This window comes from Echinops telfairi, unplaced genomic scaffold (genome assembly GCF_000313985.2).
Source record: "Echinops telfairi isolate 266 unplaced genomic scaffold, ASM31398v2 ScPeMD7_7424;HRSCAF=8462, whole genome shotgun sequence".
In the NCBI taxonomy this organism is placed as follows: Eukaryota; Metazoa; Chordata; class Mammalia; order Afrosoricida; family Tenrecidae; genus Echinops; species Echinops telfairi.
The window spans coordinates 12,440,777-12,466,964 of NW_022111324.1; the positions used below are offsets into that span (position 1 = coordinate 12,440,777).

The 26,188-nt window shown below is 40.4% G+C and overlaps 1 protein-coding gene across 8 annotated transcripts in view; it reads left to right on the forward strand.

Annotated features, from left to right (window-relative positions):
* DNM3 (dynamin 3) overlaps nt 1–26,188 on the forward strand; it is a 731,348-nt gene that overhangs the window by 342,015 nt on the left and 363,145 nt on the right. For 5 of the 8 annotated variants that reach the window (XM_045297842.1, XM_045297844.1, XM_045297841.1 and 2 more), the window contains exons 13-14: nt 679–730; nt 1,554–1,583. In XM_045297842.1, the coding sequence (XP_045153777.1) occupies nt 679–730; nt 1,554–1,583 (82 nt within the window). The remainder of the gene's footprint in view (nt 1–678; nt 731–1,553; nt 1,584–26,188) is intronic. The other 3 variants (XM_004706728.4, XM_004706729.4, XM_045297845.1) reach the window with 1 other exon arrangement.

Genomic DNA, 26,188 nt, shown 5'->3' on the forward strand with positions numbered 1-26,188 from the left:
TACAAGTGAGCTTAATACAACTGAATGATGGATTGTCATAAGATTTGTAAGAGACCCTGATAAAATGACTAATAAACCCCCCCAAAATATAAATGTCATTTGGGAGATAGGTCTGGGTTGAAGATGCAGAATATAGTGGAATTTAAAACAGTGACGTTGGATAGAAGTCACAAAGACTTTGGAATATGGAGTCAGACTGCTGAGTACCACCTCTTTTTAGCTGAGTCGCTTTGGGAAAATGCGTTACCGTCTCTGTGACTTAGAGTCCGCAACTGTAAAGTGAAAATAATAACTACCTCATGAGTTGTTGTGAGAATTAGAATAACTAATATCTTTAAAGCTTATAAAAATGGCACATGAGCAGTAAACATTAACCATTGCACAACTTCTCTGTACACCTGTGGGAGTTCACAAATACTTACCCTGACTCATGTTGTTAGTGCAGCGTTTCTTCTGTGACGCTATCCTATTTGTTGATAGTTCATTGTTACTATAAGTTTAGCTGAGCTGGTTTTACTTCCAACACTCAACTGACATGTATTTTTGTATTAGCACTGCTTGGATTGTTGATGTATTCATTTTTAAGCCTGTATGCATTGTAGAGGCTGTGGCTTGTTCAGATAGAAAACTCATACATGCTTCTTCAGTGCTGCTCTCTCTCCCCTTTGCTTTCCTCAGTGCTCAGCAGAGGAGCAGTCAGGTTCATAAGAAAAACACAATCGGAAATCAGGTAGGACTTGTGTAAGAGAATCAGTGAATGCATGCGCCACACCATTTGGACTAAATCGCTTGATTGATGATTTTGAAATGCAAATTAATTATGTGCCAATTTTGCTTGAAATGCAGCTTTTAATTTTGTCCTCGCTTTTAAAGGTTGTTTTTTTGTTGTTGTTGGGTTTTTTTTGTTTGCTTGTTTTGCGTGAATGGCTTTCTGTTTTTGCTAGTTTATCCAGTTAACAATCTTGATTTATTTTAAATAACTTTTCTGCTACTTGCTTTGCTTTTCAAATCTGGCTCCTCGTGCCCTATTTTCCCTGCTTACATTACTCCTAAATTTGCTTTCACACTGAATCTGTGAGCTGGTTGAAGGATGCAAAGGTGAGTAGCTGCATGAGCTCTCTGGTGCTGCTGACTAGTTCACACATTTGCACAGCTTGGTAACAGTGAAGGGACAGCTCATAAAGATGGCAGTTGATGGCCTTAATCTCTGCCACCAAAGTCCTGCTGCTTAATGAAGATGCTCAACCCTAGAAGACCTGGTCCTTTGAGCTTTTGTGTTGTGGGCTGACTGACTGTCTCTGACTAATAGCGCTCTGCGGAGATTGCATTAACACAGCTTGCTGTTTCTTTTATGTTTTATGTGATAATGAATATTTGTAATGTTATTTCTGTTCAAGTCAAAACAATGATGATTTCATAGCTGTTTCTTTTTGGTCAGAGGCACAATTCTTAAACAAATTGAAACCTCTGCTCTAGATTTCTTTTTTTTCCCTTTGTTTTGAAAAAAAAATTTTTTTTCCTGAACTAAAGCATATAATTTTTTGCTATTTCAGGGAACCAATCTTCCGCCTTCAAGGCAAATTGTACGAGCTAAGTTCTGTAAGCTTACTGTTGCTTTTTCATTTAGCTTCCCAAGAGCACAGTTCGTCTTTAACTGATTAACTCAACTAGCGCTTGCTACTAATTATATATATATATATATATAAACTGATATTGTCTTGTCCATAACACCCTATCATTGAAATAAAATCCTTGTAAAGAGGGTTCATCCCTTCACTGCTAATAACTTGCTGTGATTTAAAGGTATGAACTAGTGCTATCGTAATCAACCCTTAACACTGTGGGTGCTTTGATATTTCTCTAATTTTAATGGGCCTTAAAATAATTAAAATCATTAATGATCTTCATCCCTGTCCTTTTATGCTATGTTGTTATGAGATATAAGCCTTTCGCTTCCCCATGTATGATTATATTTCCAATAAATGCAAATTATGCTTGTGAAAGTGGGTGAGTATTGAGTATCTGATCTTGATGTATTTATTGGTAAGGTTGTTTAACTCCAGTTATTTGCATTTTTAAAAAATAATAATAATAACAAATGAACTATATTGATTAAAATTTTTGCGGCTCTAGATCCAAATCTTTTAAAACCAGATTTTTTATGTTCATTTTGTAGAAGTACAAGCATACTATCAAGTAACAAGCAAGGAAAATTCAATTTTGTTCCCTGCTTTTTTTTTTAAATCAGTTGCATTCTCATTTCTCCCATGAATTAAGCAGCCATAAGGTCTTCCTTCCTACTACACAACAGTTGAGAATAAATTCGGAGCCAGGGCCAATTAAGTGATTGCACTGTTTGGGGAGGGGAGCCCGGTAGTGCACAGTGGTTAAAGAAGTAGGTCTTCGGGGAAAGGTCAGCAGTTCAAGCCCAAGGGTGAGAGATAAAGCAGTCTGCTTCGGATCACAGCCTCAGAAACCCAACGGGGCAGCTTCCCTCCATTTTATGAGTTGTACTAGACCCAATGGTAGTAGGTCTTGTGTTGTTTTGGTATTTTAGAAGTAGACTTTGAAGCCGCATATTCCTAGATTTAAATTCAACTCTGCCACTTCATAGCCGCCTGACCTTGGACAAAGTAAGCTTCAGCCTACTCAGTTGTCTGGTGGGGAGAAAAGAAAATATCTCTGTAGGGTGATTGGAAAGGTCAGAAATCATGTACATAATAGGATATGCAACATCTTCCGGGATGTGTGTTCTGTAAAGAGTAGAAACTTTGCTCCCAGCAGGTAGGTGAAGCTCCTGGAAGGTTCTGGGAGGGAAAAAAGAATATATATGTATATATGTGTGCATATATATGTATACTTTACGTATGATCTGAAATGAAGCTTGAAACAGCTTTCAATAATGTTATTTCCAAATGTTGAATCATGCTAAGGTGTTTCTGTGACTTGTGACTACTTTTGCTGAGTACAGGCAGTCACTGGGTTACAAACATCTGACTTACATATAGTTTTCAAATTTGATTTAGGAACAGTAATCTGGGGACTGCCCCCACTTGAAAGTCAGAACATTGGAGATGTTTTATAACCCAAGATAATGGATGTGTCTTGAAAGTCAGTTTTCTAAAATTTAGGAAGATGACACATTGCATATATCATATATTTCTTAATACCCTTGTGGAGCCAGAGGCGTTTAGGCTGTTATCAAATATAGTGTAATTCTACATTGAAAAAAATCACACCAAGTAGATTACATTGAAGCTATGAATTACCTCAGTCCAGGGGAGTTTTTGCTGCCAAGTATGTTTTAAAAACAAAACAAACTTTTTTTCAGTTTTTCAATGAAGGGGATATTTACATAAATATTTCATTTCCCTACTTCAAGATCTAGCCAAGGCTGTGGCCAAGGTGTGACTTTTGAACTTGAGTTGGAATTTTTTAATATCTACAAATAAAATTGGCATTATGTGCTGTCTGTACATATTATATGATACACTTACATTTAATAAAGTCTATGGCTCTTTTTACAACTTAAAAAATATTTCATTTCCTCACATAAAACCTTAATATTCTATATGCTGTGTCCATCTACCGAAGGTGCTCTGGTGGTGCTGTTGGGTAAGTGTTGGATTGCTAACCACAAGGTCGCCAGTTCAAACCCACAAGAGAAAGGTGAGGCTGTCAGCTCCTAATTTATAAAACACTTGGAAACCCTGAATAGGAACACTATGAGTCAGAACCAACTTGATGGCAGTGAGTTATATGTATACAGTGGGCTCAAATGCAGGAACAATTCTGAGGACAATGCAGGACCAGCCAATGTGTCATTCTTTTGTGCCCAAGGTTCTTCGGAGTCAGAACGGACTTGATGGCGCCTAGCAACAATAACAACCCAGTATTCAGTGTTAAGGAGCTCTTTATATTGGTTTCCTGCTTAGCAAAAGTAAACCATAATGACTTGAGGACATTTTATTTTTTCATCTGATTATCTATGTTGATTTGTGTTTTTTCCTATCAAGAGGCTCAATGCCAGTGAATTTTAGAGCCCAGCCTCTTGCATGATAACCAGTTTTATGATTGCTGGGGCTGAAATACTCTAATGAAGGCTCATCCATGCTGATATTCTTATAGGCATCCTGTTCTAAGACCTGTGCAGCATATGTTCTGAAGATATTGCAGAAGGGTTTAAGGGAAGCAAAATCCTTTTAAAGTCTAAAAACAGTCATTTTTGTCTGCCTGCAAATTGAATAGTTCCACACGTGGATGCCAGCAAATGTTCAAAAACTGTGAACATGCTGTTAGATAGCCTAAAGTTAGATAATCCAGAAATTGAAACAAACATTTAGCTCATCTGTTTACTCCTCAAACATGTATTTGAAACCCATGTGTGCCAAAAATTGTGGTGAGTATTTAGAACAGAAAAATGAATGAAACACGAGTCTTGCTCCAACGGAGCTTGCAGTTCAGTGGGGATGATGGTAAGCATATTGAAGATTTTCCAAGAACACCTTTAGATAGCATCCCTTCTGTAAGAGGCCAGCCCTGAATATTGAATCTAAAGTCCCTTCCTTCTAGTGCCTTGCCTCTGTTGAGTTTTATTATTTGAAATAATAATTGTTCATGTTTCATCTTTTTCTTTATTAGAATATAAATTCCTAAATCTGAATATATCACTGAAAATCTGAATATACCACTGTAAGATTTTGATCAAGATCATAATATCATTTTACACAATTCATTCAGTCTGTAGTATGCAAGGTTTTGGATGGTGTGTTAGTCTGGGTAAACTAGGGAAAGAAATCCACAGAAACTCATATGTATAAGAGAGAGTTTTATATAAAGGGTAATTGCACATTAAGAAAGCATCCCAACCCAGTGCTGTCCAAGCCCATAAGTCCAACATTAACCCATATGTCTGACACCAATCTACGAAGTCCTCCTCACTCTCACAAAACACACACAATGACACTGACTGCAGGAGGAAAACTGAATCAGTGAGCATGTAAGCATCTCAGTGTTGGCAGGGGTCTCCACACCTCTGCTCCAGCACCCAGGGCTGCATCTGGGTAGGTCCATATCTGGCTTCTCCTCAGGGATGTCTCGCAGGAAGTGAGCCATGCCAGCTGAAGCAGGGAACTGGCCAAGGCAGCTGCACCCTGATCCTACCATCAGAAAGCAAGAGACCCGAGAACTCGAAAGGCGAGGCTCACCTAGCCATTTCTCTCTCCACCGTTCAATTAATCCCACATGTGTTTATTGGCCAGGTTGGCACAATAAACCTTAACTATCTCAGATGGAGTGGGGTAGCCTGGGAAAAGGAGGCTAGTGAGGAGACCATTACAGGCATGAGGTTATGGTGGACTTTTGTACTGGATTTAAAGCATTTGTACTGGATTTCAGGAGAATTAGAATAATTCAAAAGCTAAGAAGTGGAAGAATGCAAAGGATCTATTAGGAGTTGTCAGGGATGCTACCCAGTTTGTTTTCTGTTACTGTTGTTTGGTTTTATCTTTTTACTTAGGCAACAGGTAAGGTGGAGAAATGGACATAGAAAGGCAGATTTGATGCTATCTATAGGGTTTTCAGTGGCCAGCTCCACTGACTATTTAAGTCATTCCTATGCATAGCCTTTTCCTCCTTCAGAGTCTGTTCTTACTCTTGGAAGCGCTACTGAAAGCTGTTCACAGGTGACCCTGCTGGTGTTTGAAATACCAGTGACACAGCTTTCAGCATCACAACAACACACAAGCCACTACAGTCAGACAGAGAGACTCACAAGTGGTGGTTCACTACCTTAGCATAATAACATTTTAATTCACCTTGCTGTAACAATCCAATGGAGATGGACTAGCTTGGAAGACATCCCGTCCCATGGTCAATCAGGGACTTTGATCCTCTTCGTTCTTGCAGCAGATGGGAGTGGTAAAGAAGCCCTGGTGAGGGGACAGTTGATGGGTGTTCAAGTACTAGCCTACATGTGACCCACATGTCTTCCACTCACATCCACTGGCCAGAACTCAGTTAGTTGACGTCAAGGGAGCTAACTGCAAGGGAGATGGGGAAATAGAATTGGATCAAGTGCCCAGGAAAAAGAAGCAACAATAGATGCCAATGACTGAAAATGGAAAAGAAATGGACAAACTAGGGCAATGGGGTTTTACTGGAGTCCGAGAAAACGGATTCCTGAATTAAAGCAGAGTCGGTAGAGTTGGAGATTGAAGTTAATAATGCATGTTGTATTTGGGGTTTGAAAAGCAAGAGGATGCTACCAGGGAGTCATAGGTTATTGGAATGAATAGGCAAAGACAATATAAGAAGTGCTTGACAAATGATGGCTACAGATACCCGTGAAACATGGTTCATCTTCAGAAAGTGTGTACAGCTGAAGGGAAGTGAAGGTAGTATTTCTGGACTGGAATTTGTTTAAGAGTCAGGCTATGTTACGGCTGGGAAGATTGATGCGGCATCTACGTGATACTTCATTCCTTTAACCACAGGGGCTACAGCAGGAAGACACAGCTGATGTGCTTATGGCCTCAGACTGCAATTGTACAAGAGGAAGACTGTTCCCTTACATCGTTAGAACAAGAGGTGTTTATAGGAACCTGGAATTTCCCATCAATATTCCTTTCATTGCTCTGACTTTATATTAGAGTGGGAAAATAGACTTTTTCAAACTACAAGTTTCCTGATAACTAGATTTTCATTCCTCTTAAATTGCAGACTGCAAGCAAAAAGAAAAAAAGATATAAACCTTCAAAACAGTGTTTCTTCTTTCCCTACTCTCTGAAAGCTAAATTCAGTGGACAATAGTCCATTTTCCATAGGAGTGTATACAGTCCTTAATTGTTAGACTATCCTAATGTTCAGAAGTTTTCCTACTAAGTTCCTTGCATTTCCATGCTCTGCTGGTACGTGGCTTGAGCCCAATATTTGAAAAGATGAGAGGTTAATAAGCTGTTTTACAACTGGGTAACACCTTCCTACCCTGACAGAGAGGGTTCCTCACAGCCCTAAAACATCTTCCACTCAGCCAATTCCACATTTTAAGGTCTGTTCCTCTTACACGCCGCCCTCCCCACCCCCATCCTCCTTCCTGATCTCAGAAGCTCTATCAGTTCAGGTTCTTTCAGATATAAATTTCAGAAAAATCAAGTCACCTTGTTTAAAACAAAATGGGGTGTGTGTGTTATTAGATAAATAAATTGGGCTTATGACTAAATCCCATGGTTCCATCACTGAATAAATTTAAAGATTTTTCAAGTCTATCCTCTCGTTTTTCCTTCCTCACCTCTGTCTCTTTATTGAAAAAAAAAACCTGATTGATAGGCAGTGCAGTGGTTGATAGCTGGGGGTGAAGCTACTGTGTAACCTAGAACAATTAACCTTTCTCTTCCTTAAGCTTGCAATCTTTAAAAAGCTAATAATAATCATAATTTCCCCATAAGGTTGCTGTGAGGGTTCAATGAGATAATACAAGATAGAGGTCTAGAATAGGGCCTGGCTAATACGTGCTTATAAAACACTTCTATTGTCACTGTATAGTCTTATTATTCTGGGAGATTTAAGGGAGAAAGATGGGATTTCTACTTTTGTGAAGCGTTGTATTCTCAGAAACTACGGGGCAGTGCTACCCTGCTCTGTAGGGTTGCTGTGAGTCACCATCGACTCGATGGCTGTGAGTTTGGTTTTTGTTTCAAGAAAGACAGCACTTGAATTCACTTTATTTTCTAATTGAGCACCTCCCGCCTTTGAGGTAGGATGTTTGCTGCAAAGCAATGTGGAATCTGGAAAAGCTGGATACATGGACTGTTCTTAACAAATACTTCTTGAACGGATTGATAAATAAAAAGTGCAGCTTCTATTAATCATATGTTCATAATAACTTGCTTATATAAACATAAATACATGAAAAACATTCAATATGAATGACATACTTTTTAAATTGGAAGTTTGCCAAATATTTTTAAGAATTGGTACACTTAGGTGAAGGAGATTTTTTTTTTTTTCCATTAAAAATTAGTGCTTAGCCTTACTTTGGGATGACTCTTTTAGACCATGTTGTTGTTGTTGTTTGGTATCACCTAGTCAGTCCCCACCCAGAACAGCCTTAAGCCCAACAAGAGGAAACACTCCCGGACCCCACACGGTCCTCACAATTGTCCCTGTGTTTGAGCCCATTGTTGCAGCCACTGTGTCCCTCCTTCTCCTTGAGCACCTTCCTCTTTCTCGCTGCCCCTCCACTTTCCAAACACCATGTCCTTCTCCAGGGCCTGGACTCTCCTGACAACATGTCCAAAGGAGGTGAGATCCTGCCAGTCTAGCTTCTAAGGAGCACTCTGGCCGAACTTCTTCCAAGACAAATCGGTTTGCCCCTTTAGGAGTGCATGTTGCTTTCAATATTCTTCCTGAGCGCCACAATTCAAATGCATCGGTTCTTCTTCTGTCTTTATTCATTGTCCAAGTTTCACATGCGTAGGAAGCATTTAAATCATGATCACCTTTCTTTAAGACATACTCGTAATGACCACTAACAATTGTGGTTCATGGGTTACATTTTGAGGACACCTTTTTGTGTACAGAATAACCATGCTACCCTCCCACACAATATCTTTTATAAGGTCCTCCAGGCCACAAGAAATTGAAAGCAATTCAAAGGCCCTTGCACCTTAGCCTGCATTGTTAACCTATGTTCTAGCTTGTTAGCACACCCTTCAATTCTTCATCACATTCCTTTATTTAGAGAAGTATTTGTAAAGCAGTTACTTGCTATAGAAAGAAAGAAAATTTGGCCCATATATGGAGGGTTTAACATGTTGCTGGTTTCATCTCTTGAGATTAGGCAGTGCAGTGGTTGATAGCTGGGGGTGAAGCTAAAAAGATAGGGTATATTTCTTTAAAAAGCAAAAATCCCTCCAGATTCCTTATCCTTCAAACCTCAATAATGGTCTGAATGCTTAAAAAAAAAAGTAAAATTGAGATGGGTTTAGAGTCCTTAGTGATGAACAAAACAAGTTCATCTCGAACAAAAGAGAAAAGAAGAGAAAATGTTGGCTTATCTCTCTTTTGATGTGCAGGGGGGCGGTCCTTCTCAATGACGAACCTGCCAGGATTGTAAGTGGCATTTTCCTTGTTTTTTAAAAAAATTTATTTGATGTTTGTTTGTTAATGACAGAGTTTGGAAAACCAAAACTTCTTAGAGATGTCTAGCAAAGTGTGATTCTGTGATAGAATTCTTTTCTTTTTAGTTTTCAGTGGTAGAATTCTTATCTTCCAAGGAGGAGTCCCAGTTTGTGCAGACCCCTCCGCTGCCGGTGGGGACTTGTGTGTCGTGATTCTGAGCAGGTCTCAGTGGAGCTGCTGGACTACAGCAAAGGAGGAGGAGAAGCCCCGTGAGCAACTTCTGAAGGGGCCGATGAACGCCCGTCATGGGCATGGTCGAGGGCCGGGAAGCGTTGAATTCCACCAACATGATAAAGATGCATTTTTAATGCGTAATTCCTAGATGTATTGATTTATTTTATCGGTGACAAAATTTAAAGAATCATTTTATGAGGTATATTGGACTACTATTCATTTCTAAAATTATGCAGTTCAAATTGGTGGGAATATCATTTGACATGCCAGTTTATATATTTAATCAAAATAGTTCTAGACTATGCAAAATAAAGTCTGTTATTCTTAGTTGTTTTTCTATCCTGTTGGGATAATGTGGAGGCCTATTGCCTCTTATCCTGACTTTTAAACACTGATATTTATAAAATCAATCTAATCATTGGGGTCTGCCATTGTCCTTGTCCCCTTGAAGGCTTTCTTGTATGTTCCTCTCTTGTAACAATATGCTGCTCATATCGTAAGCATGTAATATGCTGATGCATATTAATCCTACCAACTAGAAATACGTAAATTAAACATGGATACTTTCCATGACATTTTCTTTTAAAATCTATTCTGAGGAAGGGCTGATGTCTGCTGTTGTTGAGAGTGCAGGTCTATGCTGTGCACAAGACTGTTGACAAATGATTTTGTTTTGTTTTTTAAGATCACTTTTGGAAACTTACCTATTTTGCTAAATGCTTTGTAGTTTATTATTACTTTATTATGAGGGGAAAATGAAGCATTCAACAGATTTCAATGATGCTGTGCCAGCGTTTCTATTTCTCCTTCATTTGCAGCTCCTCTCTTCTCCAGCATCACCCCACCCCACCTGAAAGAACGGACCGGGAAAGGCAGGCTGTGGGCAGGGTAGAGGACAGACGGACTGAGGCATGGAGTAGGTGAAGTTCCATAAAAATGGTGTGAAACTAAAAATCTATTTTAAAATTTGGATGATTTCAATTTGAAACCAGTCAGATAGAAAAGTTGGCATTTTCCAAAAAAGGAAAAGAAAAGAAAGGAATGGTTGTCCAGGCCCATCCATTCTGTAGAAATCCTAACAGTTGGCGTTTAACAGAGACTATAGACTGCTTCAGGTCCCATTTTGGTGCTTTACACACATTCATTCATTAACACCTCTCCGTTAACCCTGTGAGATGGGTACTATTTCTCAGCCCCGTTTCACAGAGAGCAAAACAAGTGTGGAGAAGCCAAGAGATGCATCTGGTCACACAGGTGATAAATGACAGCACAGTGCTGGGATTCAAGCAACTGGGACCTAGACCTTGTTCTCCTCACCAGCCCTGTTTCACTGTGAATGGTTAAGAGTCTCAGGTATGGCAAGGCACACCATTTAAATATACCCACTGTTATTTTTACCACTTCTTCACAGATTTCTTCATATTAAAGCTATTAGATTCTGAAAAGAATGAATATGGCCTAATATAAGTTAATCTAATTAACAATGAAAAACCATAAGAGTTGTTAGAAATCCTTTCCCTTTAATTCCCAATCAGTAGTTTATAAAACACAACAACCATTGTTTTAACAAACTAGGGACTAAACCCAAACAAAATTCACTGTCATTGAGTCAATTTCCATTCATATTGTTCCTATGTAAGTTTCTGGGACTGTAATTTTAAAAAATTTTTAATTTTATAAATTTATTTATTTGGGGGAACTGTAAATTTTTATGGTATGGGACAGTCTCAGCTTTTACCCACAGAGCAGCTGGTGGGCTTGAACCATCAATCTTGCTAATGACAAGGGCTTAGGGTTTAAAACCAGTGAAGAGAAAATCATGTCTACTCAAAATTACTTCAAGAAATCCTTACAGTAGTCCAAATAATGTCACCCACCTAACCCCCAGCCTTACTCAGTGGTGGTCTTTCCTGGCGGCAGCAGAGGCCTGCTCTTATTTCACCAGGAGAAAGGATACTTGGTAAAGGAAGAGTTTTCGCCTCTTGCCTCAATCTGTCAACTTTTCCAGCCCCTCTTTCCGCGTCTCTGTTTTTCTCCAGGTCTCTTGTCCGTTCAGCCTGTTATTCTAGTCTACAAAGTGTGGCATGTTTGATTTCATGTAAGCCTAAGGCATGTATGATTTGAATTTCCAGTAATTTTTATAGCACTAGGGAACCAATTATTTTATTTACTGCTGTTATTTCTGACATGAACATTCTGGTTTAATGTCTCCCTGTTCATGGTCTTTTTTTTTAATTGTTAAAAGATTATTTTATTGGGAGCTCTTAAACTCTTATTAGAATCCATACATCAATTGCATCAGGCATATTTATACGTATTGCCATCATTCTTTTCTAAACATTTACTTTCTATTGAGCCCTTGGTATCAGCTCCTCTTTTTCCCCTGCCTCCCCTGCCTTCCTGTGCCCCCTTGATAGATTATAAATTGTTATTTTCGTATCTCACACCATCTGCTGTCTCCCTTCCCCCATGGTTTCTGTTGTCCTTCCTCCTGGAGGGCTGTGTGTGGTCATGTGTCAATCATTGTGATCAGTTCCCCCTTCCTCCTCTCCTTTTCCCACCTTCCCCTACACTTCTGGTATCACCATTCCCATTCCTGTACCTAGATTCCGAGTGTCGTGAGCTCCCGTCCCTTATCTATACCTCTAGTCCTGTCTGAATAGAGAAGCAGCACTGGGGTCATGATAGTTGGGGGTGAGGAAGTCTCAAGGCACCAAAGGAAGATTGTGTGCTCCATCTGTGCTTTAGTGGACCCGGGTTGACACATCCCTCACCGTGACTCCTCTGTGGGGAGATGTTCCATCTTCTACAAATGGGCTTTGGGTCTCCACTCCAACCCCCCTCATTCTCAACAACATGTTTTGTGTGTTTGTTTGTTTGTTGTGGGTCTACTGATACCTGTTACCTGGTCCAGATGACATCTCATGATCACACCTGCTGATGTGCTTCTTCCATGTGAGCTTGTTGCTTCTGTGCTGGTTGGCCTCTTGTTTAACTTTAAGACCTCAGACCCTTTATCTTTAATAGCTGGCCACCATCTGCTTTCTTACGCACCCATTTTGCTTATGCACCCATTTTGTCTTCAGCGATAGTACCAAGAGGGTGAGCATCACAGAATGCAAATTTGTTAGAACAAAGTGTTCTTGTATTGAGGGAGGGTATGAGCAGAGGCCTGAAGTCCATCCATTACCTCTGTATTGCCATATAAATATATGTACATAGGCCAAAATCCCTTTTTACGGATTAACGTATTTACATATGGACACACCTATGCTTATATCTCTATCCATAGCTTTACTTCCTAGATCCTTCCTCTGTTTCCTTTTACCTCTCTTCTGCCCCACCATCATGTTCCTCCTACTCTGCCGCTTAGTACTTCCTCTCAACTAGATTGCTGTTACTCCATCACCCCCAGGATCTCTACATCCTCCTTGTTGTTGATTTTAATTCCCTAGTTGTTCCCCTGTCTATGGCATTGTTTGCTCACCGCATCCTTCCCTTGCCACCTTCTTCCCCCCAAGTCCCTCCTGGACCATCAGTCCTGTTACTTTCTCCTTGAGTTTGCATCTCATGCTTATCTTATATAAGTATGCAAACCAATAATGACTTAGACCAAACAAAAAGAAAACAGAAGATTGGAAAAAGAAAAGGAGAAAGAAAAATAGAAAAAACATACATAATTTCAGGTCTGTCCGCTGACCTTTATGACTATCTCCCCACTGGTCCTGGGGGAATTCTGGGAGCTGCCCCTTCTAGCCTTGTCTATTTTGGGGGCTCTTTAGGGGCGCTGTGGCTTGGCTTTGCTCCAATTGCTGATCTGTTACGTTCCCTTCTTGGTTTGCCCCACTGTGTGGGGTTCAGACTGCACTGCCTCCCCACCGTGTGTCCCCAATATTGTCCTCCATTGCAGTATGCTCTAGTAAGGGGAAACATGTCATGAGCCCTTGTTAGCCCTACAGTCCTCTCTGTACCTTAGCAGCTCCATGCAGGGACATCGTCCTCCGGACTTGGTGTGCCAATATGGGGTCTAGACTAACTCTCCCTTTCTCTTTCTTGCTTTGCTTCCATGTGGGCATGTGAGTTAGTTAATTGTGCCAGCCTGGCCAATAATCACATGTGGGGCTAATTGAAAGGCGGAGGGATAAATGGGTGGTGAGCCTTGCCTTTCTAGTTCTCCGGTCTCTTGTTTTGTGATGGTTGCACCGGGTGCAGCTGCCTTAGCAGTTCCCTGCTTCAGCTTGCAAGATTGACTTCTTACAAGACATCCCCAAGGAGAAGCTACATGGACCTATCCCGATGCAGCCCTGGGTGCTGGAGCAGCCGTGTGGAGACCCCTGCTAGTGCTGAGATGCTTGTTCATTCACTGACTCAGCTTTCCTCTTGCAGTCGGCATCATTGCCTATGTTTTGTGAGGTGGAGGACTTTGTGGACTGGTGTTGGGTTAATGGGTTAATGTTGGACTTGTGGGCTTGGGCAGCATTGGGTTGGGATGTTTTCGTGATGCACCTTTTCTTTACATAAAACTCTCTTATACATGAGTCTCTGTGGATTTGTTTCTCCAAAGTACCTAGACTAATACAGCATGGTATGCCAGCCCTTCTCCTCAACCCGTAGGTTTAGTGTTGTTCTCTGTTGCACGTGCTTCTAGGGCATGGGTCAGTTTGGCTCTGTTTGGGGTCATCCCTGTAGCCCTATCTTTTCATGCGTTCTTCCACGTGGTTATGTTGCCCTCACGGTTTAGTGCACCATAGTGGGGTCCGTATGCACACTCCCAATTCTGTGGAGACATACCCAGTACTCTCTCTCTGGGTGGGTTAGTGTCCTGATCCCCCTATGCCATCATCTCATTTTATCCCCCTCCCCTTTTCTCTCTTCCCTTTCCCCCCTTTCCCCTTCTTTGGGTTGGATTAACATGTGTTCCTTCTTGGGTTTGGTCTGACCTCCACCTGACTGCCTATCCCTCAACCCATGTATTGTGAGATAGATGGCTTTTCTTCTATACCTACTGTGCTGATTACACTTACCTCAGGGGACTCCTGTTGTACCTGTCCTTTTGTGATTGGCTGACTTCACTTAGCATAGTTTCTTCCAACTCTTCCCATGAAAAGGTGTGTTTCATGTGATCACCCGTGCTTTTTAGTGATGCATAGTACTCCACTGTGTATGTGTGCCAGAGTTTACTAATCCACTCGTTTGTTGATGAAAATATAGGTTATTTCCAACTCTTCATGATTGTGAATTGGGCCGCAGTAAACATTGGAGCACAGATGACTGGTCATGTTTTATTTCTTACCTCATCTGGGTATATGCCCAGTAGAGGGATAGCTGATCAATTTCCATTTTCTTTAAATATCACCAGATCACGTTCCACAGAGGCTGTACATATCTACACGACCAACAGTGGAGGAGGGATGCTATGTTGCTACATCCCCTCCAACATTTGTTGATCTCTGATTTGAACACTCTGATGGGTGCTGGTGTTTCCAGCACCACTTGTTAAAGAGGGTATTTGTCTCCCACTTGATGCTTTTGGAGCCCTTGTTGAAGATCAGTTGTCTGTACGCTGATGGTTTTATTTCTGGGTTTTCTGTTCTTTTCCATTGGTCTGTGTATCTGTCATTATGCTAGTACCACACTGTTTTGACCACTGTGGCTGTGTAGTAGGTGTTACAGTCAGGTAAAGGGAGCCCTCTGACTTTGTCCTTCTTCTTGAGGAGTTTTCTGCCAATTCTGGGCTTTCTCTCTCTCCATATGTTCATGGTCATTTTTAAGGTTTGTGGATATTGGCATTACTGTATACACTCAAGTATAATAGCCGACCTGGATATCAGCCAAGGCACCTACTTTTACCACAAAAACTGCATTAAAAATGTGATGAACAAACTCGGCTTATACATGAGTCACACGGTGTATCTGTTCTCTTGGTCCTGGATGAGTAGTCCTCACCATTTTAATTTCCACTCCTTCATATACGGTGAACCCCACGTCTCTGGACAGGGAGCTTCTACTTTCAGAAGAGTGGTGGAGGGTTGCTTCGTCAGCCTACACTGGAAGTTGCTGATTTCCTCCCTCTGAATGGATCCATCACTGACCAAACCCCAAACCCACCCTTGGCCTCGCTCCACCAGTTCCTAAGGAGTGCCAGCCACTCTGGGCTTCCTGGGTGTCACAATCATGTTTGCAGCAGCTCTGCTGTAGTGAGGCTGCTATCATTTCCATCCCTTACCAGTTAATTCATCTAGGTTTTTGTCTACAGAAAAGTCTTATTGTAGTTGGTGGTCAGGTTAGAATTGAAACCTGAACTCTTACTTAAAAAAGGAGAAGTCACTCAAGACTTCTTCAATTCTTGCCTCCATGCCTTACATCCAAGGAGGCTTCAAAAAAGTTTGTGGAAAACTGGAATTAAAGTATAATGAAAATCTCCCACAAAGTGTATGAAGCCCCCTTGTTCATTACACCTATCTAGCAGAAATTCTCAATGGAGGTATTTTAAACCTATAGCTTTCGTAGGATACACCAAAAATACATGTGAAAATGTTAAATAATTCAGATAAAGCAAACATGCTCTTGCCCTCCACTCAATTTCACTCATTTCCACAGGGAAAAATTAATGTCAACATTTCAGCATACATGTCTTTAGATGCCCTTGGCTCGCTCCAACTCTTAATGAACCCATGCACAATGACATGGAACTGCTGTGTACCGTAGGGTTTTCCCTGGTTGCCTTTCAGAAATAGATCCCCAGGCCTTTCATTCTAGTCTGTCTTAGTCTGAGAGCACTGCTGAAATCTATTCTGTATCACAACCACATGAAAGCATCCACCAACAGAGGAGTGGGAGTCTGACCCATCTCTTCATTGAAGACAAGATTCTACCACTATACCACCCCTGTCCTCATTTACATACACACAATACCGATGTTATATATTTTTTACAATTGTTTATTCTTTGATGGAAAGAATAATGTATCCTGTTGCTTTATGTTTCACTTATCACAACTTGCTAAACATTCTCTCATGTATTTAGTAGACAGTTGTGTGTACACTCTCTTATAAAGTGTCTGATCATGCCCTTTGTCTATTGTGGGGGAGAGTTGTGTTTTACATGCTTAATATAACCTATGTATTAATTTTGTTTGTATTATACTTAGTGAAAACATTTCCTGAGTTTTTTTCTTTTGCCACTTGATTTTAACTTTTTATACACTGCCAAGTAGATGGCCTTTCTTTCTAGTCTGCCTCAGTGTGGAAGCCCAACTGAACCCTGTTCAGTATCACAGCAATTTTGATTTAGATCTTCTTCTTCTTCTTCTTCTTCTTCTTCTTCTTCTTCTTCTTCTTCTTCTTCTTCTTCTTCTTCTTCTTCTTCTTCTTCAAATTCTTGTGGCCCTTATAGTTTGCCTTGCTTTTCTTTTCTTTCGGTAGTGGTAGAAATAATCATATGAAGATGAAACTATTTTCCTGCTTATCATATAATGTGATCCTCTTAAGCCGCAGTCCCTTTTCCCCTATAACTTCCTAGTGGGGAGAAAAAAATGTTTATTGTCCACTGTCAGGGTACCCACCCTAACACATCATCATGGGTCCGGTCGGCACAACTGTACAGCAATGATAAGTAAAGAGTATAGTAAAGTCATAGAGAGCATGAGAGATAGGAGATTGAAATAAAGGAGTCAGACACATTTCATGGTAGCATGCTCACCTCAGGCCCACTTGGTGGTCCACGTGGAGAGAGAGAGATTTATTGCTAACCAAGGCTTTTATATTTTCTGGGGATGTGCAAGCCCCCTAATTAGAGGTGAAGACATACGTCACAGGAAAGGGTTGTGCTACAGTAATGGGAGGGGGGTGATCTAGGGGTATGCACGCAGTAGGAAGAGGAGGGATTGGGAGTATACATGTGACAAGATGGGCGGATCATAGATTCAGGATGGCCACCTAACTTTGGATGTCGCTGAGCCTGTTTGACCTGTTCTCTGGCTCACTATAGAAACCATTATCAGGAGAGTGTAAACCCACCCACAGGGACCAGACTAATGGTCGCAAGCCTTTAGGGAGAAATGGCCATTGTCCTTAACAGCAGGGAGTGCGTCCGATTTGTGATGGGACCAGACAGTAGTCAGGCAACTGCCTGCCTGCAGGGAGGTCATTTGACAGATACCATTAGCTGCAAGCAGTGTCCTAAGTCTAACATTTCCCACAATCGACAAGTACTCTTCCTTTGTGAATAATCCTTTCATGTCTTTGCCTATTTTTGAACATTTTAAACTTCTGTTGCCTTTTAATAGAATTTTTGCATGGTAACAATTATGACTTTTGGCTTTTGTTAATTGTTTTTCTCATTTGCTTGTATGAGTTTTAATTTTACTGAGTAGGTTTGTGAGGTGAAGCTTAAAAACACTTTGTAGTAGTAGCTAGTACTCTTTTTCTTCTCCTTTTTTTCATCGCATTTATGTTTACAAGGCAGTGCCCGCCTCTTGAAAAGCTGAGTATTCCTACATGTATTTGTAGAATTTTTATGAACTCATTGTTGTCATTGCCTCTGTAATCCATCTGACATTTATGATGACCCATGGCAGGTGGTGAGGCACTAATTTGAGAAGCATTGCGTAGGAGTTAAAGGCATTGCTCCGGAAGCCTAACTGCCAGCTTCACCATCTAGTGCTGCCCCTCAGCGGCTTGGGGCAAATGACTTCACATCTTGGTGCTTCCGTTTTCCCATTTGCAAAAGGGATATGAAAATTGTATCTAAGGTTGTTATGAAGATTAAATACACTGGTGTATGTAAAGTAGTGAGAGCAGTTCTTTGCACATTGTAGCAACTTGGTAGCTGTCAGCTATTATTAGTTAAGATGTTTATCCTAAGATAGTACATTTACATAAATGTTTGAACGACTCATACTGTCATCATTGGGCTACAATGTTTCCTCGATATAATATTAAACAATAATATTACCATCATCCTAGAAGCTCACATTTCTTGGTGGCTGACTTGATGCCGGGTAGGTTGCACACATCAACTCATGCAATTCTGTAACAACTCTCTGAAACTGGTTTTACTATTTCTCCTGTTTTGTAAATGATAGCATGGAAACCTAGAAAATTCAAAGAATTCACCCTAAGTAATACAATGAGTAAGTGACTGAATTCTGACTTCATCTGAGTCAAAAATTAGTTCTTAACCCAGGATTTGTATCTGGGTTATTTATCTTGTCCATCCATCTCTTGACATGCTTTTTAATTATGGCAGTTTCCAATGAATTTTACTATCTCCTAAGCTGATTCCTCTTATTATTGCCCCAAATTGTGGGTTTCTCATGTATATCCTTTACTCTTTCCATGGAAAATTGACAACTTATTGCCATATGCTACATAGAGTCCTGTTTGTATTTTGATTGGACAGGTTTCAAACTTAAAATTTTTTTTAAAGAAAAGGAAGAAGTCACGTTATTCCACATCTTGTTATCCTAGCCAGAAAAGTGGTGACTATTTTTGTTTACTATAATATCTTCTTTTTTCTTAATATAGGTAAGTTCAAATATATTTTTCTAATTTCTTACATCCTAATAGAGATATATAATATAGATATGTTCTTGTTAAAATATCAAATAACTGGGAATATTCTTGTGTAGTAGTTAGGAATGGATACCTTTAAATTATGTTTTAAAATTATTTACTAAAGAGCCTTGGAGGCACAGTGGATGAAACATTGACTGCTGACTGCAAGGTCCGAGGAGCTAGATGTGACTGTCCGCTCCCGTAAAGACTTACAGTCTTGGGAACCCTACTTGGCAGTTCTGCTCTGTCCTGTAGGGTTGCTGTGAGTTGGATGGCAGTAGGTGGATGGTAATTATTTATTACTGTTTAAGAACTAGAGATTTTTACTTATTCTGTATCAGTGCAACTTCCTACATTCTTTAATCGTCTGTTATGTATTTATCTTTTTAAACTATTTGTATAATTTTTCTTTGTTGTATATTTTCATACATTTTTTAGAATAATATATAATAAAACTGCTTTTAGCTGATTTTTACCTTAATGGGAATGTTTATAGCCTATTACTATTAGTTTTGGTGTTAGCTTTTAGTTGAAACTATATTCCTCATGGTAAAGGAATAAATTCATCATTTATTCCTCCATATCTAAGATATTCTAACAGCCATGGGAAATACAGTTCGTTGAAATGATCATGGTTTTCATAAAAAGGCTTCTAAAAGTTTGTGGGAAAATGGAATGAAAAGCTAATGGAATTTTTCCACACATTTTTAGAATCACCTTTGTATTGAATGAACTAGATAATTTATTAGATTTAATAACCATCCTTGCTTCTGTAGAATAAGCCCCTATCTGAAAATTGGGTTTGTTCCTTTTCTATATGCATTAACTCATTTTGTTGCTACTTAGTTTGAGTATATTTTGCTTTGGCCAAAAAAAAAAAAATGTTTTTATATACATAGGACTGAGTGTGTATCAGTACCAAAACACCCACTAACAGAGGAATGCCAGAGAATGCAGGGAGAAAAGAACACTGCATACTTCATCCTGATTGGCTCCAGTAGTTGCTAAAACAGAAGACTGGGCTGTTTGCAGGTGCATGGGCCTCACAGTTACACGGTACCCTGGGAAGATGGTGAAAACTCAGTAGAGTTATTAAGCAGATTGCAAATGGAAGCAAAAGAGAATTACGTATGTTGTTGGCTGGGTTGTTGTTGGACAGGGATGCCAATTTCTTACGTTGATTCTGAGAGAACTCCAGTCCTTTCACTTTAGCAAACTAAGGGATTAGCAGAGGACAGATTATAAAGCCTCACTGCCATGGGACCTTTTATTAATGATGTCCATAGTCCCTACCAGAAGGCCCTTTTGGAAGGGTGTTACTAATCACATTGGAAATAGGGGCAAAGAGCAGAGAATTTCTTGTCTGTGTTTGTTATTTCTGTTCATTGCTTCTGATCCTGAAATCAAAACCACCCAGCATAAGTATGTCCCCAATTCACCATGATCAAAGCAAATCACAGTTTCTCTCCCTAAAGCACAGATACTATTGTTCTCAGTTTAAGTAGCATTAAAAAAACCTTTTCCTGAGTCAGAATGTTTAATCTGGTATCCTGAAAATACAGAGACACATTTACAGTCTTAAGATAATTCTCTGAGAGAGTCTTGAAAGGTATATTCATAGAAATGTGCATTCCTGTTGAGCAGACCAGTCAGGCCCTGTGCGCTCCATTCTAGCATCACTCTGGGCTGACTGCATTAGCTTGAGTTTCAATGTCAAGGCATTGTCAAGGAACCTAAATGCCAGAGCATGGATCCTGTCATTATTAGTAAATGCTGGCACATCTTATCAGAATAATTTTAAAATGTTTTGTAATAGATAATCCCAATTCTGAACAATCTTATTTTCTTAGAAAAGTATATAGCCTGTACATTTTTCCATGTAGTAGCTATACATATGAGTACAAGTCTGCCATCCTTCTTGAAGTCCTCCCCAATTCCTTCCTGGCCCTTTCCAGTGAGCACTTCCCTTCTACAATGTTAGCTTACCCAGCCACTAAGCAAGGGAAGGATTCTGGCTGTGCTACTTACTTCCACGACAAATTTGTCAGTTTTCTGGCAGTCTGTGGTATATGCAATACTCCTTCCCAACCTCTTAATTCAAAGTATTTCAATTATCCTTTGGTCTTCCTTACTTATTATCTAGCTTTTATATGAATGTGTGCATATGATGCAATTGAAAACACCATGGCTTGAGTAAGGTGCACCTTAATTTTCAATGTGACATCTTAGATTTTGAACAGCAGATCTGCCCAATCTAATATGTTGTTGGATTTCTTGACTGCTGTTTCCGGGGGTGTTGATTGTGGATCCAAGTTAAATGAAATCCTTGATAACTTCAGGCTTTTTACCCCTGTTTATCTTGTGATTACGTACTAGTCTAGCTGTGACAATTTTTGTTTCATGTTGAGGTGTATTCCATGCTGAAGGCTGCGTTATCTGTGTATCACAGATGGTCAACAAGTCTTCCATTTGCTTCTCAAAAAAATGGAAAGAAAAACTTCCCTACCATCAAGTCAATTCCAACTCATATCAACACTACAGGGCAGGGTAGAACTGCCTCATGGGTTTCTGAGGCTGTATGTCTTTTTTTTTAATATAAATCATTTTATTGGAGGCTCTTATGGTGAATAAACAAATGTGGTGAAGAAAGCTGATGGTGCCTGGCTATTAGAAGATAGAGTGTCTGGGGTTTTAAAGGCTTGAAGTTAAACACGTGGCCATCTAGCAGGGAAGCAACAAAGCCCACATGGAAGAGGCCATAAATCTTTATGGGAGTAGAAAGCCTTGTCTTTAGCCCACGATTTTGAACTGCTGACTTTAAGGTTAGCAGCCCAATATGTAGTCACTATGCTACTAGTGCTCCTCTTTCTTTGGCTAGCAGTATACATTTCTTAATCTGTGTGAGTGGCCTGCAGGAGCTTTAGCTAAACTCCAAGAGTTAAAATTTCTTACCACTAAATTTACTATGAAATATCTTTGACCCAACAATCAATCCATTCCCCCACCTTAGTGGATTCTATTAGGCTGAATTCTCTGGGAATGAATAGTCCCTGTCCAAGTTCCCAGTCTAGGAAACGAGTGTCCTGGTTTAATAATTAAATCTAAGTTCCTTGAAGCATTGCACTGTGGTTTTTGCCTCATGAAGTATGTAGCCGAAGTTCTTGTCCTCTGGTTCCTGTTGAGATTATTTACACACTTAACCGGTGATGGCTGGCCTCTGTGGGCAGATTGCTCAATGCGCTGTCATTTATATAGACTGCATCGAGCCCTGCTTGGGAATAATGCACATAAATAAAAACGAACCTGAGAAATACACATTAATGCACAATAGAGTCAGCATCATGATTCGTGTAGTTGCTGGTGCTGGCAGTTACCCTTTCTTTGCAATATCATGTGAATTCCTTGTGGAGTTTTACTGTCTCTGGCCCCCTTTATACGTTTTACTTTGAGTCTCTGTTGACTTATCGTAAATACCTTTTATAAAAAAGCTTACCCTAAAGAACGTTTAAAGCAAGCCATTTTATTGCATTCTGCTCTTTTCTATCACGTGGGATTTTCTTACTCAGCTAAGAAATTTTTAGCATCCATTTCTGTTCCCAATTTTTTTCCCCTCATCTTCTGAACTTTTTCCTTTTCTGGCAACTCTGGTCTTCCTGTTGACCTGATGTAAAGTGAAGGAGGGGAGAGGGAACAGGGGGATTTGTTTTTGAGAATGCAACTATCTCTAAATGACTTCCTCCTGTTTGGTGCATAGACTCACAGGGTTTCATTTTCAAATGCCCGGCTGCAGGATCCATGTCCTGGAGGAAGGAACCATGTCATCTTTCACTCATCCTGTGCACATAGCCCAGCCACTGCTCCAATATTATCTCCTATCACTTCTGGCATTTCTTGTGCTTCTCCTCTTCCTGGAGCTCATAATTCATGTCACTGGTTTCCGGTGCATGCAGAGTCAGGTCTTAGAAATATGAGACAATTTTAAAATTACAGATGTAAAGCCTAGCTGTTTGAGCCAACATCTGCAACCAGTTTACAGGATTAAGCAAAATAGCTGCTCTGGATGACTGATATTTACCAGGGCCTCTCCATTCCCATCAGAAATCAGAATGCCCGTGATTTGTATGTTCCTCGGCTTTCAATAGAAATCAGCAATTCATCAGCCTCATACCTCACTTTATTATGTTTTCACTTGGAATATCTTGAGTTGCAGCCAATTTTCAGTTAGTTGTGATTAAGGAGGTCAGGAAGAAGATAGGTAATTAAAATAATCTGCAAAGTAATTAAAAGGCTTAACTTTTACCAGAAGTCCCAACACTTTCCCCTAAGACTTTTTGCATACATTACACAGAAGTGAAATATTTGATCCACTTTCTTTGGGTGTAAACAAAAAACTCAGAACATGCCACTTTCCTGCTTAAAACTGTTCAGAAGTACTGGTTTACTTTGGGATAAATTTCCTTACCTGCCTTCTGCTCCTTCTCTTCCTGTTGAATCGAGTCCAGATCATAGCAAGCCCAAGCAATAGGGCAGAACTGCCCCATAGTGTTTTCTAGATTGTAATCTGTACAGCGAAGATCACGTCTCTTTCTCTCATGGAGCCACGAGGTGGGTTTGAACCAGTCGCCTTTCTGGTTCTCAGCTGGGCACGTAACTGTTGTGTCACCACGACTCCGGAATGCTGTGCTCCAGCAACTCTGGTCTTCAGTCAGTTTCTTCAGGGCTCTGGTTCTCTCATGATGGGCTATCTTTTTTTTTCCTTTTTAATGCTCAGGTTTATTCAATACCACGAGTCAGGTTCTCTCTCTCTGCTGCCTTTTACATGGATTATATTTTTAGAGAGCTTTTTTGTATTTTAAAACAATTTTATTGGCACATAATCTACACACCATACAATTCAACAGTTCAGTCATAGCAAGAAGAGTTGTACTATTTTCACCACAATCCATTTTAGAACTTTTCTTCTGTCTTATACTCATTTCTGATGGGGTTTTTTTGTGTGTGTGTGTGCGCTTTTTCCTGTGTTTGGAACTTCATCTTTTCTATTTGTGCCTGAATCATATCTCCTCCAGGATATCAGTTTATCACTTACTCAGGAGCACTTCCCATGGCTTCTAAACTATTTGCAGCCTCCTGCTCTAAGCTCCTTTAGAACCATGTAAATTTCTCACCCACTTTCTGTACGCTTGTTTATGTAATGTGTAACTCGCCTGCCTAGCGAAAAAATGACTCATAGTGACCCACCATATGGGACAGGACAGAGCTGCGACTGTCCCTGTGGGTCTCTGAGCCTGTGCCTCTGTAAGGCGGTAAAAGGCCTCAGCTTTCTCCCTCAGGGCAGCTGGTTGCTTCAAACTGCTGGCCTTGCAGATTGCAGGCCAATGTGTAACCACTATGCCACTAGAGTGAGGACCAGTGGTCTCGACTTTCACTGTTGTATTCGCTGTGTCTAACATTGAGCCTGGCTCATCGATAGCCAACAAATAACTTGATTGAGTGAGCGTTAATATTTTAAAATCCATAATACCAGATATATAAATAATCTATAAAATAATGCCTATAATCTTTGACGTTCACATTCAGAAGGGAAGGGCTAGAATAGGAGAGTGAGTCACAGTATTGCTTCATCATAGAAACCCTTACTAAACAACAGTATCCAAATGTAAAGAAATCGTTTATTGACATGTCCTTCATCTCTGTCAATACACTTCTGATGCCGTGTTGCCTCATCTCTAACCCTGTCTGAAGAGCTGTGCTCTTCAGTTGATACCACTTCAGAACAGTGGTTTTGGCATCTTGGGGGGCTCAAATCTTATTCCCTTCGAGTTTGGGGAACAAAAAGAAGCCCGCAGAGACAAGAATAGCTCTTGAGGGTGCATGAGATAAGGCTTCCCAATGGAGCTCTCCTAGAACAGCCCTTTCTACCCAAAGAGATGGTTCAGAAGCCCTATCTGACTCCTCCAGCTTCACAAGGGAAGAAAGAGAATTCAGCTCTAAACAAACTCAAGGCCAAATGCCATAAAGGAGAGGTCAGACATACTGTACCTCTTTTATCCTATTCTGACACAAACTGTACCTCTCACAACCTTCAACCTTTCTTTGGGCTTCCCTAATTCATTGTAATAGCCACACAGAATTCACAGACACAACTCACAACTAACAGGTTACCTACCACAAGTCAGGATCAATAAACAGTGAACAGTCATTGGCCCACAACAGAGGCTCTCCTCAGCCAAGTCTCTCATGTGGTTCTTGGCCTGTAGTCTCATAGACCAGGAAGGCTACCTGCTACTCTGCCTCAATCTGATAGTCTCAGCTCTCCTACTCTGCCTCATGGGCTCCTTGCTTCAGCCTCTGGTCTTGGTATGGCATGATCTCTGCTGCTTCCACCACTTCAAGCAGGGAGGGATCTCAAAAGTATTCCACTTGTGGCTCTTCTTCCTTGATGGTTCTCTCTCTTCCTGCTTCTGAGATAGCTACCCTGTTTCTCCGAAAATAAGACAGTGTCTAATACTAATTTTTGCTCCCAAATATGTGTTAGGTCTTATTTTCAGGGGATGTCTGATTTTTCCACGAAGAAGAATACGGTACACATTTATTGTTTATTGTTTTATTAAAAGAGACCTCACACTTCCTGTCTGCTCTGGCTAGCTGTGGTCACCAGTGAGCTGCGTGGTGGTGCCCGCCTCTCCGGTCCAGAGTTATGATAGCTTCAGGGGGCCTTATTTTGGGGGAGGTCTTATTTTTTAGGGGATGCCTTGTATTTCAGTGAGAGGCAAAACTGTAAGTAGGTCTCATTTTCGGGGATGTCTTACTTTCGGGGAAACAGGGTATATTCTTTTGAGGTATGTTTTTTGTCTTTCTGCAGACCAGACCCTCAAGGAAACAGAAGATGGTGACTTGGTTCACCCTTCAGTAAGGCGGAGACCCAGAATACATCCCATCTTAGTGCTTGCATTAGCAGAACATAGGACCTCCTCCGAAATGGGAGTGTCGCTATAGGCATAGAGGCCAAAGGGTACAATATGTCACAAAGGGGGTATGGCTAAAGGGGCCACATAGATGGACTCCGTCTCAGGATTCTTACTGAATGCGTCCACTGCATTATCATAATGGGGAAAACAATTCCCTAGAGAAAATTGCCTGGCCTTTTTCTATTCATTTTTCTTCATAATAAGCCCCAGGAAACATCCTATGCTCTTTGAGAAAATCAAGATTATCCTCTGGAGTCCCAAGAAATAGTCATTTTAACCTGAGCTGATCTCTCCACCTTGAATTTA